Source organism: Acanthochromis polyacanthus, chromosome 16 (genome assembly GCF_021347895.1).
Source record: "Acanthochromis polyacanthus isolate Apoly-LR-REF ecotype Palm Island chromosome 16, KAUST_Apoly_ChrSc, whole genome shotgun sequence".
NCBI classification, from domain to species: domain Eukaryota; kingdom Metazoa; phylum Chordata; class Actinopteri; family Pomacentridae; genus Acanthochromis; species Acanthochromis polyacanthus.
Genome location: NC_067128.1, coordinates 6,085,258 through 6,107,211, shown reverse-complemented (window position 1 = coordinate 6,107,211; position 21,954 = coordinate 6,085,258). Strand labels below are relative to the sequence as shown.

At 39.4% G+C, this 21,954-nt stretch overlaps 2 protein-coding genes across 4 annotated transcripts in view; both read left to right on the top strand.

The window, feature by feature from the left end:
* Positions 1-1,723: 1,723 nt before the first annotated feature.
* cipcb (CLOCK-interacting pacemaker b) lies at positions 1,724-14,726 on the top strand. Of its 2 annotated transcripts, none has more exons than XM_022194440.2 (4): positions 1,724-2,113; positions 5,282-5,431; positions 5,523-5,713; positions 7,401-14,726. In XM_022194440.2, the coding sequence occupies exons 2-4, from the start codon at positions 5,323-5,325 to the stop codon at positions 8,361-8,363; spliced, it is 1,263 nt and encodes a 420-aa protein (XP_022050132.1). In that variant the 5' UTR covers positions 1,724-2,113; positions 5,282-5,322; the 3' UTR covers positions 8,364-14,726. The 2 variants fall into 2 exon arrangements, with proteins under 2 accessions (XP_022050132.1, XP_022050133.1); XM_022194441.2 differs by having other exon boundaries at positions 5,262-5,431.
* A 1,135-nt stretch (positions 14,727-15,861) lies between these two features.
* znf410 (zinc finger protein 410) overlaps positions 15,862-21,954 on the top strand; it is a 32,668-nt gene continuing 26,575 nt past the window's right edge. Inside the window, exons 1-4 of one of the 2 annotated variants that reach the window (XM_022194436.2) lie at positions 15,862-16,003; positions 16,326-16,402; positions 16,481-16,532; positions 20,608-20,740. In XM_022194436.2, the coding sequence (XP_022050128.1) occupies positions 16,500-16,532; positions 20,608-20,740 (166 nt within the window). In that variant the 5' untranslated portion in view covers positions 15,862-16,003; positions 16,326-16,402; positions 16,481-16,499. The remainder of the gene's footprint in view (positions 16,004-16,325; positions 16,403-16,480; positions 16,533-20,607; positions 20,741-21,954) is intronic. The other variant, XM_022194437.2, reaches the window with a different exon arrangement.

Genomic DNA, 21,954 nt, shown 5'->3' with positions numbered 1-21,954 from the left:
GAAGCAGTAATGCGGGCATTATACCAAACCATCGTGGTGAAGAGGGAGCTGAGCTGCAAGACGAAGCTCTGAATTTACCAGTCCATCTATATTCCAACCCTCATCTATGGTCATGAGCACTGGGTAGTGATTGAAAGAACAAGATCGCGGATACAAGTGGCTGAAAAGAGCTTCCTCCACAGGGTGGCTGGGCTCAGCCTTAGAGATAGGGTGAGGAGCTCGGACATCTGGAGGGAGCTTAGAGTAGAACCGCTGCTCCTTCGTGTCAAATGGAGCCAGTTGAGGTGGTTTGGACATCTGATTCAGATGCCTTAGTAGAGACTTCCTCTGGAGGTGCCTGGGAGGAGACCCCAGGGTAGACCCAGAACTTGCTGGAGGGATTGTGTATCTCATCTGACCTGGAAACGCCTCGGGATCCCCCAGGAAGAGCTGGAAAGCTTTGCTGGGGGTGGGACGTCTGGAATGACCTGCTTCGTCTGCTGTCTCCACGACCTGACCCCAGATAAGTGGAAGACAATGGATGAAAGGATGGATGGATGGATGGATGGATGGATGGATGGATGGATGGATGGATAGATACACCAAACATACTGGCTGACAAGATGACTCAGCCTGCAGAGGTTTGAAGTAGAGGAACATTCAAGCATGATAACTATCCAAAACACTAAATCACACAAGACCTTCTATAGAAGAATAAGGCAGAAACAGTGATTTGGACAAGTATGTTGAATGGCTTGAATCCAGTTTTGGGTGTTTTAAAGAGAAAGGGCAAGCAATACAACCCCTCCAGGAAAGGGCAACTAAAAAAAATGGTGTTAGAAGAAAGGCAGAACACCTCTAAGGAAATTTGGTATCCTCCATGCAAAAAAAAGTTTGAGTCTGTCATTACAAATAAAGATAGACATAGAAATGATTCCATTAAATTGAGTTTAAACTGTGGGGCCTGCATTTTAATGTAGTAAGTTTAAACTGATAGTTCCAAAGTACCTCACTGTTAAGTTTATAAGTAATCCACTTACTGCAAGGTGATACAATTACACATCCTGCCCCCGGTGATCAAACAAGAGCCACACCCATGTGTAAGGTGTGGTTAGATTTAACTGCAAAGCTTCTCCATACAGTATTTCACCAAACAGGACGATCAAGCTCCCCAGACAAATTTGTGAACTGATGCTAGTTTTGCAAATATTTTAGTGCTGTGATGTTTTTCAAATTGGTGTAAGCAGATACGGGAATGTTTCTCAGAGCCTGTCCTGGTCCTCTTACTGTACTTTGTGGTTTTCTCTCCCTTTGCACACTTTCACCACCAACCTGCCACCTCATTCTCAACAGGGATAGAAGCAGTGAGGGTGGATGTACAGCTCAATGCAGCATGACTCTGAAGCATGTGAGGACGTTTTGTGCTGAGTGCCAACGTTTTGTTTACTTTAAACATGCAGCAGACCAGACTCGCTGTGCTAGGGTGAGCTGCAGGCCAACCATGCTGTTATGTAATGTACCAAGAGCCCTCACGTCACTGGATTTCCCGGCGGTACATTTGAGATGTCTGTCGTACCGTACACCTCCGACTGCACCGCGAACACGATGTCCTCAACTTGCCACACATTTGGCAGCAGTCACGTTTTTTAGCTGCTGGCGGCTCTGGCCAATCAGAAGCCAGGAAGGCGGTCAGGTGGGCGGGCGTAACGGGGTGAGGAATGTGACGTGGCTGATACTCCGGAGAAAACTACGCCCCTAACTTCCAAATATGGTACAGCGGCTATAACGAATTTCTCCGCTTCTTGCAGTTTTTTGTCCGTGAACAATGGCCGATAGGTGAGCCGAGGGACGCCCACGGACCGTAGATAACCCACTTTCCGTTTTGGACCCCTCAGAGGACAGTTAAAGCGCTGTCGTTCATGGCTGCTGCCACCGTGCTCCGCATGTGACCGAGCAGCCAGGGGAGGGGCGGGCGGTCTCGTGTACAGTACCGTGGAACACTGAGTTCTCGGTGGCAGAGCAGCAACGGCCACACCGTAGAAACAAGTCAGACGCAGCCGTAAGAACTCGACCCGGATGCGAGCTCGTATCGGCCAGTTTTAAAAACTGTCGTCGGCGCAGCACCGAAAAGAAAGTACGTGGGTTATTTTGTTCCGCTTTTTTTTGGCAGTGTTGTTCTGATTTTGTACATACTGTGTTGTTAACGTTGCAACATTAGCTTCTCTTTGAACTGTTGTCGAGTTAACGTTAGCCAGCGGTAGCTAACCGGATCCTAAGTACATTATTTATTCGCCTGTTTTTCTTTTTGTGTGTGTGTGTGTGTGCGTTTTTAAAGTTATTTTTGCCCAATTAGCCCAAATATGCGACTTAAATTTACTCGCCTTCATTAACTACCTTTTAATGTCAAGCTAAAGTACTCTTTTGGTAGCGAACATGTCCGTTGGCCTTATCAAGCTACTACCTGGATTAACTTGTGTAGCTAAATTCAGATTTGTTTTCTGGTGTTTTCCTACATCCATTCATCTATTCTCTATACACCGCTACAGTTAGGTTAATATTACGAATCTATGGCAGGGTGGAGGTGTTGTGGTATTGTGAAATAAAATCAAGTGCTACTAAGAATTTGGGCCAGTTTTCATTTTAGGGAGTGAAATATTGGGACATCCATCATTTGTACTGTATGTTAAGATGTATTTAAAAGAGAAAATGGTGGAGCCATTGTTTAAAAACTTCCCAACATCGTATCAGTCACAGTATGTTACACCTGATCAGGAAGACGATGCTGCAGAAAATGTATTACCTGCTGTGCTACATGTGCTGTAGACAGTATTGTAGAATATAGTCGAGCCTGCTCTGTTGAATAAACTATATGATGATACCACTCCAGGTTTCATACTGACCAGTTGAATTAGACACTGCTTCAGGACTAATTTTTGTTATTATGGTTGGTAAAGGGTAAGATTTAGTCACAGTTTCTGAGCTGTTCACCTGGTGATGAATTCTCACCCACTGAGTTAATCCACACCCTGATCAGATGTTGCTTTAAAGGACAGTAGTCAGATAGCGTGACCACAACACAGATGCTTCCTTGACCGGTGATTATAAAAGGCCATTTTGTAATGCAGCTTTACTCAAATAACACGATGGCACAGATGACAATGAAAAATGAGAACGAGCTGCTGGCATGCTGGATGCTGTGGTGTGTCAGTCAGGGCTCCTGCTTGGCTCTTAAATGTCCACAACTCCACCATTTATTGTCAAAGAAATAGTTTGAGACAGCATGGTATGATGGACAGCCCGTCACACGATGCTCTGCTTTGACATGTCCGCCACACTCGTCAATGACTTGTGCCATCTGCCAATCATCATTTCAGATATAATCCATGCTTGGCTGTTTCATGATAACAAATACTTATTCCCCTATGTTTTAAGGAATTGATAGAATTTATCTGAATGTTAAATTTTGTGCTGCGTGCAGTGCTGGAACTGTTATAGACAACGGAGTCACTGCTAGACAAACTGATTTCTGAGTTACCTCAACCATGTTTTTCTGCCTTCTGTTTTGTAAAAAATACTTTTTAATATCAGTGCATATTATATACCACATAGCTGATACCATTATATCTGTGATTAGCCTGTTATCAGCCAATTACAATCAGCAAATAATGATAAAGTGACCAGGCTTTCGTTATAAACTAGACTTTCATTGTTCACTTGTAATTGTTCTGCGTGGGCAGATAGATTGTAAAACAGGCAAACAAGAAAGAAGCATTTGTTTATATGAGTGGTCAAATGACTCTCATACATTTTCACATCATTGTACGTAGCTAGGGATGTCACAATATTAAAAATTTGGTATTAAAATACACATTTCTCAATGCCAATTTGACACCACAGGAAAAAAAATATTTCAACTAGTGCAGCTTTTATTTTCAGTGTTGGTAAATCTTTCGATTACTTTTTCTGATTAATTGATCAGTTGTTTGGACTACAATATCAAAAAATATTAAAAACACCAATCTGTGATTGAAATCCTCAAAATACTTGTTTTATCCATAGCTCAAACATAGTCAATTTAGGGAGCTGGAATCACAAAATGTAAATTTTTTTAATCGTCGCAGGTTAATTAATTAAATATTAAAGTAGTTGCAGGTTAATTTAATTGTTGACAACTAATTGATTGGTATGCTTTTCCTTGCAGCTCTAACAAGCAAAGGCAGATAAACTGTAAAGCAGCCAGAAAAGGAGGAAGTTATTATTGATAGTATAAAAGTAATAAAATATCTCTCACAGACTTGTCAAAGTACCTGAAATTTGGTAGTCAGCAGCAGTTCTACTTAAATACTGTGCTTCTCGACTTAAATACCTCAGAGTGGAAAAAATAACAAGGAAATTAATATCTTTCTCAACTTAATCAAACTTAATAAAAAAATTCTTGGTATGCAGCCTTAAGCTGAAAAAAGACATAATTGCTACTTTGAACAGTATAGTGCCAAAAAACTAATAAAAAAACCCCATTAACTTTTAATGGTGACATAACAATTCTACTGCAGTGTCCAGCTGTTGGTATGTAAAAAAATGTAAATAATTGTGTAGGTGCAGTTAATATATGACAAAGTATTAATATTTCCAAAAACAGTGGAATGTCGCTTCAAGTATTTCAAACAAACAATACTGTTTTATGAGACTCAGTTGTTCAGTTTCCCTGTGAGGACTTTTATGTGAGTTTTTCAAAACTTTAGAGGTCCAGGTCTACTGCTTCATTCCCCTAAACATCCAAAATTTGCTGCTGTTGTTGCCACAACAGATGTTCTCACATACTAACAGTAATTTGGATATTTTCATGACATGTTGTTAACATAAAACAAATAAATGAAACTCTCTCAGCTTGAATTCTGTGTACAGATCTGAATGTTTGTCTTTGGGCTGCTTGGATAAGTTTGAGAAGTTTCTTTCCAAAAGTGACGCAGGTTCTAACTTTTACACTACATTTCTCTGTACACACGTTTTGAGTTTTTTCCCCTCATACGTCACTGTGGACTTATGGTTCCACTTTCACTTGCAATAGTCATTTAGGAGAAATGACAATGTCTAGAAAGCTAGCTGTGACAGCTGCAGTACTTCTGGTAATTTAAGTGCCACAGAAAACAAGTAACTTCCCGTTTCTCGGTATCAATTTGACACCACAGTATCAGTTCTATAAATGTGTATATCAGTATGCGGCTCTGTTTTCTGTTGCTAATGTGAAGAGGGTCTGAGCGCTGTTTAATTCCCAGCTGTAGCCTTTGATGTGTTGATTTAGTTTCGTGGGCCGAGGACGTCGTCAGTGCCGTGGGACAGAAGATGAGCACCAAGAGGAAGGCAGAGATCCACTCGAGGGTGGCGAACAGGCCACGCCTCATGAAGTCTGGAGGCTCTCGCACCGATTCAGAGAGAGACTCTGGATTCTCAGGTTGGACCACACTCCTACCGCAGCTTTATGCGCTTAGATTATGAGGAATCGCTGAATTAAAACCTCGGCCGCTCTTCTGTCTGTGCTGTAGATGCAAGCTCAGAGCACATGAGCGCGATGGACACCACAGACTCTGAGGATTCACCCCACCCTGTTCAGCAGCAGCAGCAGGGGCCACAGACGTCTGGCTCAGGGCCCCAGCCTTCTCAGCTGGCTGTGGTGGGAGGCTCCTACTCCAATCTCTCCCCGATGATCATCATGAACAACGTTCTGCTCAAGCAGGTAACACAGGAGAACTGTGTCTGTGTAGGTTCTCATTCATCCAGGTCATGGTTATCCAAAGTAGTTTAAATCAATCCACTGGACTTTAAGAAAATTCCTTGAAGACGTTTCACCTCTCATCCAAGAGGCTTCTTCAGTTCTTCAGAGAACTGTAATTTTTAGACTTAAAATCTCAGCGTATGGAATTCTGTGCATGGAAGGATTAGCCCTCTGCTCCCTCCAGAGGTTCAGCTCTCTGCTCTTTCGCTACAGGCAGGTCACAACAGGAAAGCTGTGGTCCACTTTTACGGTTCCTGTTTAACTTGCATGTGGCAGTCGAGTCACAACTGCCTGGAATTTTTCACCAAAAAAAGACTGACCATTGACACAGGGCTGAGAATAAATGCCATAAACATTTAGTCTCTGCAGTGGCACACATGCTAAATTAATGTAGAAAACTCATAGTCTTAAATTTCGTTGTTATTTTCACTTCTGCACTCGATTATTTCAGTTTTTAAGATTTTGATCGCATGTAGTTTGGTGAGTGGATCAGTTGTGTGGCCTTGATTTGAATTAAACCCTCTAAATGTTTTAATTTTTGTTAGTAAAATGGAGTGGCCTACTACCAACATGGTTTTTATCATAAAACACTGTTTACAGTTCTGCTTCTGTAAAATGTAATTGTAACTTCAAAGCCTTTTTTCTGCTCAGAATGGGTACCTTTATGGGAGGTGAATACACACAGCAGGAAGATCAGTCTGCATGCAGTTAAAGCAATGAGTCTGCAGTGATTTTTTTCCTGTTATTTCTGACCATTTAATAAGCAAAAGTGTCTCTTATGTGGCTGTAAATAAAAACCCAATTAACAAAGCTGTTTAAATATATAAATTATTCTTAGTTCTTGTCATTTAGGGACTGGTGGTTTTACTTCAGCTCCCACTAAAATCTCTAAAACCTCTTTTATTGTGCCCATTTCAGCAAACTAATCAAAGTCTCACATTTCCCCACAGTTTGTATTTCAGTTTTTCAGCTCAAAATGCTGTAAAGTTGGGTTATTTAACCATGACTGTATAATTCCTGTGACTAAAAGCCTCAGCTGTTACATATGTTGAATTTTTACTCCCTTGTAAAGCTGGGACACTAACTGGTTGTGGCATGGTCGAGAGGACCAGAACACAAAACAGTAAAAGCAATAAGAATTGATTTTCACCATATGGGACCTTTATAAGTCCCTTAATGCAGGAAAAACTAATAGACTTAAGTGTGTTTGTGCACCTGGAGCCAAGTTACTTTTTTGTAGTAGTAGTATATAATTAAATCTGGGACACTGATTGGCTCAAACCTGTGTGTGCAGTGTTTCTGAATGAACGTCAGGACACATCATCTGACTCCTCTAGATGGTCGTGATCAGGTGACTCCACGATAGAGCAAAATTTATTCAGTGAAATTAGACTGTGATCCATGTGAGCAAGAGAAGAGAGCTGCTGAGGGAAGAAGAGAAGCGAAAGGGAAGCTAATTTGGTGATTTTTGCAACTTAATCGTGTGGTTTAACAGTAAAATGTCGGTAACTCCGCTGCAGACTGGAGTCTCTGCTAACGGTGACATTTGTCTCATGAATATTCAAAAGAGGGGAAAAAAAGCTGCTATGTATCCATGGCAAGACTGTCGATGTTCTGACTCTCAAAGCTCTTCATTTTGCCTTTTCAGCCTGGAGATAATCCTCCTGCTCTGAAGCCGTGGGGGTTCAGTCCTACAGTGGAGGTGGTTCAGCAGCCTCAGGTGGTCTTTCTCCAGCCGGTGGTCTCTCGTCAAGCTTCCACTGCCTCCAAAGACTCCACCTCCAGACACAGACGCCCCAAGAAGTATCTTCCAATCCTGAAATCCTACCCCAAGATCGCACCACATCCTGGGGACAGCTCCGGTTCCTCGGGAAGAGGAACTGCTTCTTCATCGTCTTTCACCTCGTCTTCTTCTTCTCCTTCTCCTGCTTCTTCTTCTTCTTCTTCTTTTTCTTCATCTTCTACTTTTTCTTCCTCTTTTTCTTCTTCTTCAGGGTCAGAGAGATGTAGCACTTTGACTTCCAGCCATCGGGAACACTGTCAGAGAGAGAAGCAGCAGAAAAGTGTTAATGGTGGTGCCGTTATCTCTGGTTCTACCACACCGAGTCTTCCAGCTCCCTCCAGCACCATGTCTCCTCTGCTGCAGAGCCGACTGTCCTTCCCCACGACAGAAAGCTGCAGCAGTCCAGCCAGAGAGAGGCCTTCATCAGCTATGAACCAGACGGAGTTCATGAGCTCCCTGTCGTTCTCTCACACCACCACCAGCTCCAAAGACCCTGGTGGTCCTCAGACTCAGGAGAACATCCCTGCAGAAGACTGTAACCTCAGCGACGGTGAAGCCGATTCAAAGAGGAAGCGCTTCTGCAACACCTACAACATCCTGAGCAAGTCCGGCCTGCTGGACATCACGCTGCGCACCAAGGAGCTCCTCCGACAGAACCGACGCACCCAGACCGACCTGGACCGGCTGAAGAACCACACGGACCTCTTCCTTCAGGCCGTGCGGAGCGGCGACACCAGCATCTGTGTGAAACTGCAGGCCCGTCTTCAGGAGGAGGACCGGGAGAAAGAGAAGGAGAGAGCTGTTCAGGCCGGCTCAAAAGGAGATTAGACCCAGACTAGTGCTTGATGGTAATCCCTTAGTCTGAGATGGAAAGGAAGGCCGGGGTTGGGGGGGTGTTTGGCGCGTGCAGAAACAGATGGACCGCGAGTAATGTGCTCTGTAACACACCCAACCCCCCGACTCCCAGACAGAGTGCTGTGGCCTACATTTTGGCCGCCTCAGGGCCCTGACACACCAAGCCAACCTAAAAAAGTCAAGTGCAGACTTTTTCTTTCTTCACATTTTCTGCTAAAAGTTCCACTTGAGCTTATTGTGCTCGTACAGATGGTGACCAGTTGACCTCCAACATATGTTCTTCACCTGAAAGAGAACAGGTGTAGTCAGCAGCCTGTTTCTGTAATCCAGAAAACACTGCAGACAATGAGGCAAAGAAAGCCACACTAGGATTACAGCACTGTGGATTTGTGAAAGTAGTTTCATTCGCTGTGTTTACATCATGACATTAGAAAAACTTAGTGGAGATAGCAAAATTTTGAAATTTGCAAAAAGTGTTTGCACTTGGGGCTGCACAGTGGAGCAAGAAGATCCCCGGTTCAAATCCCGGGGTGGGCCTGGGATCTTTCTGCATGAAGTTTGCATGTTCTCCCTGTGCATGCGTGGGTTTTCTCCTGGTACTCCAGCTTCCTCCCACAGTCCAAAAATATGCTGAGGTTAATTGATTACTCTAAATTGCCCGTATGTGAGTGTGATTGTTTGTCTGTATATGTAGCCCTGTGACAGACTGGCGACCTGTCCAGGGTGTCCCCTGCCTTCGCCTGAGTCAGCTGGGATAGACTCCAGCACCGCCGCGACCCTCGTGAGGATAAAGCGGTGTATAGAGGATGGATGGATGTTTGCACAGGCATGAGGTGCTTTTGGACTTCTTGAGTAAAAAAAGAAACTTAATGCACCAACTTTGACATGGCATATATTAAACTGCACTTTTAGTCTCCAGACAGCCTCAAACAATTCCAGTACTAGAAGACTTCAAAATTAAAGCTTGGCTGATTTACAATTCCTAAAAACTTTTCAAATTTTTTCTTTCCCCCCTTTCCTAAAGTTTTGGGACAGTTAACGTCAGCCGATATTATGCCACCAGTTTATTTGCTTTAGAGCAGTTTACAAAACCAAGCCTTATTTTTTTTCTCTTAATTTTTTTGTGACATTTTAAAATTTCTCGGCCTTCAAAGGGTTTGCTGTACATTGAGGATTTTTCCTGGCTGACTATGCACAAAAATATGCATGATTGATCCATGAACATCTTCTTTACCAGATATCTAGGCATTTTCTTGTTATTTCAGACCACTTGAAATGCAAATATCTCTATTACTGTCAAGTAAATTAAACCCCTCCTCAGCTCTCTTTTCACTTTGGCTCTGGCTAAAGCTTCTTTTCCAGTTGCCAGAAACTTTTCTATGCTGGAAAGTCCCTGACATTATACACTTTGCTTTGATGTCAGTGGTGTCTCTGCTTCTGGAAAAACATAAAACCAATAGTTTTTTGTTTTATATACAGTGTATTTGCTGGGTCGGTCAGAGAGCTTCACAGCTTATTCAGAAAGTTCAGTCGTCTCCTGCTGAACTGTGCTGTTGGCTTGGTGTGTCAGGGACCAAATAAGGCCAGAACCACAGCTTTCTGTTCTACCACGCTGAGCCCGACTGGATCTCTTCCACTCAAACTGCCTCTGTGCTGCACTAAAGTCTCTTGCTCAAGACCCGAAAGCTCAGAGAGATTTGGATCTAAAGTGTGAACAAATTCTCTCTTTTACTAAATGCACAATGGAGGCGCGGTATCTGAAAGCATAATTTAAGCCCCCAGAAATCGAGTATTTACACTTTGCAGCGCATTGGAGGAGGTGTTTTCATCTAAAGTTGAATAATTCTGACTGCAGAATGTCTCATCGCATTAAATTAAAGTAGGATGACATTTCTGTTGTTTCTACAGGTTTTATTCGTGCTGGTTTTCTAAAATGCTCCACTGATTTTATGCTAAACAGAATAGACTTCATGCAGCAGTTCCAGATGTGTAAAATTAAGGAGGTATTGAATGTGTTTAATGCCAGTCAGCATCTCTAAATAGACAAATGTGCCTAAAGTGTCTCTTTTTTTTCCTCCTCCTGCTGCATCTTCAAACTTGAGTTGAATAATTTGGCCCAGTTTCAACTTCAGCGTTCCCATCATGTTGATGGCAGATGTTCCTGTGCAAACTGGCTGGAAGTGAAGCTCATAATAGCCGTTTAGATGCTTCCCTAACGACATCCCATTGTAACGGGTGTTTCCTGTCGTCAGACCAGATCTACCAGTGACTTGTGTATGATTTCTTTCATCTGGTTTGTGTGTGTGTGCGCGCGTGTGTTTTTGATGCACACATGGGTGTAATTTAACGTTTAATGCTGTCGAAATAACTTCAGAATGTTTCAGTTCTGATCTGCTTTCTGTTTACGTCTGTGTGAAACATACTTTGTGTGAACTTAAAGTCCACTGAAGACCAGTCATTGTGCTTCACCTTTGTTCCTCCTAAGTCCAGATTTTTAAAAAAAAAAACTTGTTATTGTTATTACAAATATAAAACAGCTGTTGAGTTTTTAAGATGCTTTATTGTTAACTTTCATGTTTTTAAATTATGGCCTTAAATCCAAACCCAGTGTGTGTGGCAGAACTTTGAATTTGCACTAAAATATTTTAAAGAATTAACTGGCAGCTATGAAACTGTAGCTCGTTTAAGATGGACAGGAAAAGTTTTTTTTTTTTTTAAATTTTCTTGCATGAAGAGCATTGCGAGTCATTATAAGCACACTACTGGTTTCTACATGATAGGGCTGCAACTAACCACTACTTCCACTGATAATTATTGATTGAGTTGTTGTTTGGTCTATAAAATCATAAAAATATCAGCAGATGTTTTTTTTTTTAAAAAGTCAATCGGTCCAAGATGACGTCCTTAACCCTTGTGTCGTCCTGTGGGTCAAAATTGACCCGTTTTAAAGTTGGAAAATGTAGGGAAAAAAAATTCACAGTGAAACTTCTGATGTCCACATTTTCAACATTTTTGAGAAATCTTTGAACATTTTTTTGGTGGGAAAAAAAATAAATGTTAAAAATGTTTCTTTAAGAACATTCACATAAAAATCAACCAAAATCCAGCGAAATTCGCTGGATTTTGGTTGATTTTTATGTGAATGTTCTTAAAAAAAATATTAGAAGTTTTACTGATATATATGGAATCACTTTAGATATTTTGGGAGATTTTTTAAAAAGGTTTTTACTCAATTTTTGAAAATATTTACAAGAATTTTCTTGCCAAATTTGGGGTATTATTTTTTCAAATTTAACTTTGAAGGGAAATTTTTAAGGAATTATTGGAATTTTCTTCCTGAAGGTTTTACAAATTTCCAGAAATTTGGGGAATTTTTTTGCTAAATTTTTTGATTTTTTTTTCAGACAAGAAAACGATATTTTTTGGTGCCTGTAAATGAGGACAACAGGAGGGTTAAAAGATGTACAATTTCCTGTCATAAAGGTGAAAAGAAACGAGAAAATATTCACATTTAAGAAGCTTAAATCAAAGAATTTAGGCTTTTTGCTTCTGAAATTACTCAAATCAAGTATTTGTTGCAGCTCTGATGCAAACTAATTTAGAATTATTTGTTTTATTATGAGTATTTTCTTCGGTCTTACACTTTTTTTTTTTTTTTGCATATTCTGTATTATATTAAGCCTTTAAACGACATGTGCTGTGGTGATTTTGTACAATACTTGCTGTGCTTATGCTGACTTTAAAGGCTCATGAGGAACTTTGTAATTAAGGGATATTTCTGTATATTAATTCTTGCTTGCGGTTTAAACAAATGCACATAAGGACATTTTAATTCATAGCGGAACATGCAGAGGTAACTTTGTGAATGCATTGTGGGTATTCTCTATATTTGGAGTGCTGTGAAGAACTTGGATCTGTCGTTTTATTCGTCACTCTGCAGAGAACGTGTCGGTCTGTTAAGCGATCAGTTTACGTTTTGAAGGTTTATTGGGAGTTCACTGTGGCTGTTCGCTCCGCCGGCTGATAGTTTGAGGTTGCAGTGAAGAAGTTTGAGGTCAGCTTAACTGCTCCACCCAGTTTCTTTACTGCAGTGCACCACTTTTTACTGTCAGCAAAGCAGTCTGGGATGCATCGTACAGTCCGTTCTGCTCGTTATCTCCCCTCCCAACATCACTGTGGATGTTGTGGTCGTACAACTGACCAAAAAAAAGTCTTATTTCCTTTGCTCCTGTGTCTGTACAACAAAGTCCAGAGGAGCTTTAAATGTTGGTTTTGGTTCAGAAGCATTTCCTGCACATTAGCTGCTCAGTACATGTAAACAATCCGCATGATTCCTCTCACTTTGCACATACCTGTTTTTTCTGGCAGCTCCGAGTTGTAACATTCAACAGTTTTGAGCTCCTTCCTTCGAGTCTCGTGTTGGAAACCTTTTGTACTCGAGGCCACTATTTATAGAGCTGAATTTGAAGTTACTCCAAATGAAATTCCTGGCTTGCGTAATCTGTCTTTGACTCTCCCTCGCTGTATCTTAAACGCGCTCCTTGTGTCTTCCACTTCTAATGAACTGAGCTCAGGCTAATGAGCGCAGCAGCTCTGTCTCATGCTGATAAGTTTCAGTTCTGCAAACACTAACAAGATGTTGAGAAAATATCTTCATGATGTAGAGTTTCCTGCACCGTAACGTTAAACAACTTGTCAAATGGTTTCCATCCAGCGGGGGGTTCAGAAGACCCACAGTGCATTTACAAATGAGTTTTAGTGTGATAAAGACGTGCTTCACAAATGTAAATTCTTACATAACATGCCCTGCATAATGGACGCTGTTTGGCTTCTTTATTCAAATGTCTAGCTTGCAATTCAGTGTGCAAAGTGGCAACACAATCCTCAATCCTGAAAGCTCGATTATTTTGCATTTTATCTTTCATGCTGCGTATTAGAACTGTACCTGATGATTATTTTCATTGCTGATGGATCCATTATGGTGAAAAATGTTGTCCTGAAGATGACAAATGTCTTGTTTTGTCCAAAAATATTCAGTTTGCTGTTGTAAAGGAGGAAAGAAACTCGAAAAAATGCACATACAAGAAGCAGAAATCACACTGATGAAATGGTTGATGATCAGTTTAATCAGCAGCTCTACCACTTATCTCTTCATCTCAGCTGTAAACCTTAGCTCAATATCCTTTGATGCAAAAAAAAAAGGCATAATTATGTCGTGATATTTTTCCCGGCTGTGTCGTTTCTGTGCTGTTGTTGCTACAATAGAGGAGTAATCTGTTGAAGTGCCATGTGTCCTTACTGAAGGCCTTATGAAAGCGGTGAGGCTGCGGTCACAAACAAATGCTCTTTTCACAGTTTTTCTGTTTTGGGACCTTTACCACTCATACCCAATTATTTTATTTCTTGGACCAAGAACACATCTCTCACATTTTACCGAAAATTCGTGTGAACTCCTTTCTTCTCACACAGCTGCAGAATATTGTCGGGATTGGTGCTGATGCTGTGTTCTGTTGACATGAAAACACAAACCTTTTCTAACCTTCTGCTGAAAGTAGATGTTGCTGTTTTGATGCTGGTTCACCACAAGTAGAATAAATTAGTGATGTTTTGGCTGGAAATGGCACAACTCTGTCAATGTTTTCCTTGTTTTCTGCCTCCAGTCGATTGTTTATTTACTACAGATTACGACCATCAGCTCACCGGAACTTAACATCTGGATCTGTGCAGCTGCTTTTTTTTATTCTGTTCACGTGATCGGCCGTTTAGTGACTGAACTGTTATGTGCTACACGCTGCATCATGGACTGTTGTTGTTGTCGTCGATGCATGATCATGCTACATGGCTGCACTTTTCTGTTTTTTAAGCATTCACACTAGTTTTGCATGTGCAGTAGGACACTTATTGTTGTTTAGGAACACTGGATTTTACGTTTCCACCTTTTTAAACATCGGCAGCTTTGACTTCTCAGTGTGCTTCGGTCTGCCTTCTTTTATTTTTAACACGTTTCAGGAGTAGTTCAGCAGCAATAGTGATCTACAACATCATAATTAACCCGAATAATTGCTCTTAAATGTGAAACAAAGGAATTGTGATGGGATTCATTTAGTGGAATTGTGCGGACTGAATGTAGTGTGGTTTGTTTTCTTTTCTAAAAATGTATGGATGAGTGTAATGTCTTGTAGATGTAAAACCTGAGGACATAAATGAGGACACTTCAGCTATATCAATCAAAAAAAAAATCAGTAATTTGAGAAAGATTTGATGTAAAATGCTCTTTTTGTACATTTTATTAGGGTAGAGACTCTTTGCTTGTGTAATAAATGTCATTCCAAAGAAGATTTTGTTGCTGGGTTTGATTTTAACCACCTTGTTTTCATATTTAAAAGTGTGCAAATGAAGGATGCAGCTGCTGAGGAGGAAAATATTAACACCTAAATGTTGGTTAGATTACAAACAAACTGAGATCTTTGCTTTTCCAGAAGTGGAATATAACTCAATAGATTCACTCAAGCACAGTACATAAGATTAAGATAGACTTTATTAATCTCACAAAGGAGAAATTTAACATTACAGGGCTCTTAGTACAATTAGTACTGTAAGTACAATTTTCAAAGTATTTGTACTTTTGCTGAATATTTCAATATTTTGCTTCTTAATACTCAAATCTGCTGCTTTTCAGATACAAATGTACTCTATTCCACTACATTTATCTTACAGCTTTTTTTAAGAATAAATATTTGACATCACATAATATAACAAGTTTTGAAAATAAAACTCAGTTACAGATTAAAGCTGTCAGTATGTAGTCTGTTTCAAATGTCTATTAATCGTCAACAGCTCCATCTAATACTACTTGAGCTTCATTCATCTTTTATATGTAACGGTAAGATATTGCACAGATTCATCAGAATGTGGAAAACAACAGTATTGCACATGTACATAAACATTAATGTAGCACAGATTTGTGTTTATATGACCCATGTACAAGCAAATAAAATTATAACCAAATATATAAACTTACAACAATAGAATATGTGCAACTGTGGAGTACCGAGAGTGCCAAATTACATAAACGTATAAAAGACAAAAGTGGAAATACAAAGATGAATTAATCAAACAAATATGTTGCTATATAAAAAATATTAATCAAAAAATGAATCCAAAACAGAAAAGGCTATTGAAGTAGAAATATAAAGACAAATATAATAAGACGAATTGTAGAATACAAAGATATGGAAGAAAAAAGTCTACATGTCGATGATGTCGAAAGAATTATAAAGCTCATATAAAATGATATGCAAATAAAATTAACAGCAAAACAGTGCTGTATACCAATATTTACTTTAATATATTATAAAATGTACATAAGTATTTGTAAAATTAATTTAATGTTAATTTAAAGTTCATTACATTATTGAACGCCTCTGTATCTGACAGTGAATTTCCAGCTGTGACCGCTGGGTGGCGCCTGTGATACATTAGGCGGAAAACGCGGAAGTGTTTTCTTGTTCCCTTCGAGCCCCCGTAGAACAAACCTGCTACTCTGTTTGGGGACAATTAAGCAGCTAAGTTACTCCCTGACGCTGTAACGCATTTTACAGGACTATTGCCAGGTAAAGTATTTACTTTTATGGCACCGGAGGTCTAACGTAAATAAACAAACGTTCATTGCAGAGGTAGCGGCCATGTTTAATCAACGGGCAGCTAGCATTTATTAAACTAGCCCCGGTAGCTAGTTCTGCTGCTAACCCTGCTAAGCTGACTTAACTAGCTGCCTCCTTCATCCAAAACAGTTTGACGCCGTCGCACCTCAGCCACGTTTAGCTGCTTTATTTAACCAGCTGCTTTCTTATCTGTCGTTGTCAAACTCGCAGCGTGTCGTTAGCTGGCAAAGCTAACTGGCACTTTGACGTTTTGTGCTGTTGTTGCCCGCAGAGCTCGTGTGATGACTCAAAGATGACCTGCAGCTCATGACCGACTAACACTGTCACTTCTAGCAGCTCAAATTAAAGGTGTGTGTTGTTTGGATTGGACTTAAACCGGTTGTAATGGATCTGAGCACCTTAGTGAGTAATGTTTCTACTCCACAGGTTCCACACAGGGTGACCCATGCTTTCTGATGAGCTCGACTCCAAACCAGAGGTAATCTTTCCTTTTGATGCTCCATCTTTATTGCAGAGGCAGAACACTGCGACAAGATGTTAATCATGTCAAAGACAGACTGAATATGCACTGTAGATATCTGTGAGTCAATTCTTCCTGGTTAAAAGGCACATTTTAGATATCCACATTTGTTATCGGGAAGGTTTGTTGTTTTAACAAGGTTAGAATGACCTTAGATTTTTATTCTAAGTCAGGGGTGTTAAACTCTTTTTAGTTCAGGTTCCACATTCAGATCAATTTGATCTCAAGTGACCAGTAAAGTCATAACATAATAACTGATCTATAACGACAACTCCAAATTTCTCCTTTGTTTTAGTGCAGAACAGTACATTCTGACAATGTTCACATTTAATGAAATATCTTTTTACAAAACATAATAAACAACCTGAAGTTTCTGTAGCAACATAACTGAAATTTTGACAATATTAAGCCTCAGTTTATCATTTGTGTATCACAACTTACTGATCAGTGTCTACAAAGGCACAAAGCATTTAGTAATGTAGCATTTTACAACTTGTAAAACGTAGATCTAGAAATTAGGATCAATTTACATTAATTTCCACATCTGTGTAGTAATTATGACACGTCACACAAACTACAGCGGGAACTATTCAGGAAAAAGGTGAAGTTGTCCTCCTGCCTTGTAAATGTATGAAATCTATACATAAAAATACATAAAAGTTGTGGCAGTGCATCAACAATAGGGTTCAACCAAACCAAACTCAGTCATACTGAAGCTGCTGACCGACATTATATCGCAGTGTTCAATGTCTTTAAATATTTTCACAGTCAATATTCATTTCCACCTTTGTAGTTTTTACACTTTATAAAGCCATTCTGCACTCCTTATGTTTGACACCCCTGTTCTGAGTTTTAGCATCAAGACACAACAGGAATATATGTAGTTAGTATTCAAAACACACACAATAAATGAAAAAACTGTTCTAGTTTAGGATTTGGTTTGACCTTCCTTTAAACTTAACGTGTCTTTTATGTATATATGATATTTACTGCACTAAAGTTTTACAGTAATACACCAGAGTTCATTCAACATGTGTTAAAGCTGTCTTTATTGTTTAGGCTTATTTCCTCAAAGGAAAATCAACAAATAAACTGGATACTTAAGATGTAGGAACAAGAATCTGTTTTATTGCCAAATTGGTTTTTACACGAAAGAAATTTAACTTGATGTCAGCAGGAAAGATTGACAACTAGTGAGACAGCTGTCTGTGCATAATCTCACTGTATGTAGTGTAGAATCAAGATCAAGAATCTTTATGGTCATTATACAATTAGTTCTCACCAGTATCATGACGAAATGTTTATTTTTTTGATAATACCGGCTTAAATGTCAACATTAAAAGATGTGGACAGTAGAACATACAGTGTATTAAAAATCTAGTACATTAAAAGTAAGAAAATATATATATGCAGCAGACTGATTAAAGTGCAGCCGTGCAGTGTCAGTTCCATGTTGTCTCAAGCTTTTTAAAATGTGCAAAACAACAATATTACTTGTGTTTAAAAGCTGTGTGTGGTAACATAATGCATTGAATCAGTGTCACCGGGGATTTGTAGCCTTGTTGAGGAGGCCAGCTGCTGTTGAAAAAAAGATTTTTAAATAGTGTTCAAGTTGATATTTTAACAAGGAAAAGGCTGAGGACACGTAAAGTGTGAAAAGGGAATGAAAGACCAAGAAAATTGTCTGATTAGAAGTTTCTTAGTTTCTCCTTTGAGAAACCAGACGATGTCCAGCAAAGAACATCTGGCAGCTTCATCTGGATGCCAAGTTGATCCTTACTAAAACAGTTTGGTCAGGGATCCCCTCTGTAGAGGGGTAGCGACCAACAAATCACTCTTTCAGCAGAGAAATGTGCAGAAACTCAGATTGGAGTGAAAGATACAAGAAAGAGTTTCTGTGTTCTTTGATGAAACGTGTTGGAGGATTTGTCATCGTTTAGAGCTGCATTAAGGCCAGTAATGTTGGGATATTATCTGAATTAATGCATTCATGAAGGCTGAAAAGTACGGATTAATTTAGATTCATCAAGCCATTCGTTTTGGAAAACAACTGTTCAGACACAGGATTATTTTTATTCGTTACAATAATCCTTATCACACTGTTAATGCATTGAAATCTGGTTTGGAGAAACAAAGAGCTGATAAAACGGCGACGGTGACCTCCACAGAGTCCAGACCTGGAGATTGTATAAGTTATATGAGAGAAAAGAATATAGTACAGTCAAAGTCTAAAAAAAGAAGTCTGGGAAGCGCTGAAGGCAGCTTTCTATAACACACCACAAAATGACTCAAGAAAAGTTGAAGACACCCAGAAGTGCAACGGGAGGTCAAACTAAATATATCCAGACAGAAACATGCATATGTAGGCTCATTATAACTGCTAAAACGGCAAACCTAACATTGGACTGAGACTTTTATACATATAAATGTGTGTGTTCTTTTTAGATTCTTACCTTGAGAAATAGTTGATTTGTCAAAGTGAAATTCCACCTGTTGTAAACGTAATTGCAGATATCATGAATTAAAGTTTCGACTGGGTGAAAATGATGTTGCAGATGCCAGTAAATACACCAGGAGCTACAGTAATCCAACCACAATCACATGTGACAGCTGTTTTACCGTCACATCAGAGCAGCTTGGAAATTATGACCACAATTCTCTGATAAATGAAGCTGCTATTGTCTACAAACTACTAGCTGATGACCTCTTTCCGTTTCACTGCATTTTCTCACGAGCTCATTCTCCACGGCAGCCGTCATCACTTCTGCTAATGCTGTTTAAATTAAAGCAGAGTCATGCACAACAGTTCAGATAAGTTCTAATCATGCTTTAAATATCTGCAGCTACTACTTTGACTAGTCCTGAGTTACTGTTGACTGTCATTTTGACTGATCGTATATTCAATAAAATTCTGACCTGTCCCAACTTATGACGAGTTAAACTGACATTAAGATAAGATGGAACATGATTAAGTCTCAAGGAGATTCTTGTGATAGATATTGCATGATAATAGAAATAGTAAGTAAGTAAAATGTATTTATATAGCACCTTTCACAGATACAGAATCACACAAAGTGCTTCATGACAATAATAAAACAAAGATAAAAACATAAACAATATTGATAAAGGTAATAAGTTGTTAAAATGGGAGCTAAACAGCTAAATAACAGTGCATCTAAAACAAATACAATAAAAATCACAAAAAGACACAAAATGACGAGACAAAATGGCAAAAATGAGACATAAAACAACAAAAAGGACCAATGAAGCAGGTCATGTACACATTCTTTTTATCATTTTGGACATTTTTCAAGTATTTCTGGACAAGTTTCAAATCATTCTTGACCAATTTGGGGTAATTTGGGGAAATTTTAGTCTCTGGACACATTTCAAATTATCCTGGGAAAATATTGCAGTAATTTTTGTCATTTTGAAAATTTTTGTATCATTTTTGGGTTATTTTTTTAAGTCAAAGCAGTTACAGGTCAACCAAAACTTTGTCGGAATAAAAACTTTTCCAGTTGCCTCATAGAAGCATCACAGGTGCTGACTACGGGTTTTCTACTTGGATCGAGAGACAACAAGTAATTTTTGTTGGCCTGACCTGAGAGCTCAGTTCGGGGCGTCAGGTGAAGGAGGTCTGAAAGATGCCGTGGTGATTGGCCATGTGGAGCCTTAAAAGTTATTAAAATGTACGTGAAAACTAATGGGGAGGCAGTGAATTTCTAACAAAGTCTCCTAATGGCCCAATTTTCTGTTTAATGGATGGTGTCCGTTTGTCAGGTTCAAGGATAAGAGCTTCAGTTTTACTTGTGTTTATTTGAAGGCAGTTGTCAGACATCCAGATTTAGTAATTTAAAATTGAAACATTTAACATTTAAAATAGCAATAAGATACAAGACCAATAGTAAAGATATCAAAGAAATAAGTAATACCTACTACAAATGCAGATGTTCAGGCTTTCTCTACAACACTGCAGTGGAATAATCTACTGAATAATGAGTCGTGTCTCTTCTGTTTGTGTCCCCTTCAGCTGCTGGTGCAGTTTGTGCAGAACGCGTCCATCCCGCTGGTTCAGGGTCTGGAGGACTCGGAGTCCAAACACTCCTGCCTGCCTCTGCTGGCTCCAGCTGAGAGCTCCCTGTGCAGCCCTCTGGAGCTCACAGGTCAGCAGACACTCGCCTAAGCCATTTATTCACAGCCAGAGCTGCAACCACCGGGTCCACAACCCCAAGAAATTCAGTTTACTGTCACGGAGGAGTAGATAAGCCAGAATATATTCAAGTTTAAGAAGCTGGATTCAAAGAATCAAGAATTAATTTTTGTTACAAATTTACTTAAATTGATTGTTTTGGTGGAAGATTTGCATGCAGGGAGACGAGAGCTGTCACTAAAATGTATAAATAACCAAAGAAAATAAGCAGGGTGGCCTTATTGCAGGATCCAAATCCTCTGCAAAAGTTGACTTTTTCCATGCAAAGATTGTTGTTTCTCGTAGCAAAGGGAATTTTGAGAACAGTAACAGCGGATGGAGGAAGGAGAGGAGGAAGCTGTGTGATATATACCTGAAATGTACATCCAGGGAGTCAGAGTAGAAATGATTTAGTACTGGACAGTTCTGGAAGAAGTGTGAGAGCGCTACCAGATCTATCAGACGTGGAGGAAACACATCCCTAAGGTTGATTTTGTGGCTAATGCAGACTGTGTAAGACTCTAAATTGAATTCATCTTTATGTAGAATGAACAGCTCTGTATAAAGGTCTCTCAAAGATGACCAGAATCCACCTTTAAAACAGCGACAAATCAGGAGATCAAATGTTTAGAATTTGGTTTTAAGAGAAGTCCGTCATAAATCATGGTTTGATTTAAAAGTTCAGGATACACTTGGGTATAAAATGCCCGACTTCAAGGTAGAAATGTGACTGAGGAAGGTAAAGTTTAGTCAGGAGTTTAAATTTATTATCCAAGTTAGAACTGCAACAATTAATCAAGTGGACGACAACTAATAAATTAATCACCGAGTGTTTTAATGATTGATTGATTTGTTTGACTAAGTACAAAAAGTCAAAAATTTGTATTTTCAGCTCATTAAATGTAAATATTTTCTGATTTCTTTCCTCCTGTTGCATATGTTTGGACAAAACAAGTATTTTTTTCTCTGTTTTCTTACACTTTATGAACCAAACAAATAATCAGTTTAACAAGAAAATAACCATCAGTTGCAGCTCTAATCAATGTCACTATTTTAAAGGGTTATTTTTATCTCTAGTCGTTCGGTGCCCACTTCTGCCATTAAATCAACACGTTGCACTTATCAAACCCTCTAAATGTTTTTTCTGATGCTTTATGGAATTACTGTGCAGATGATGTGTTTAGCCTT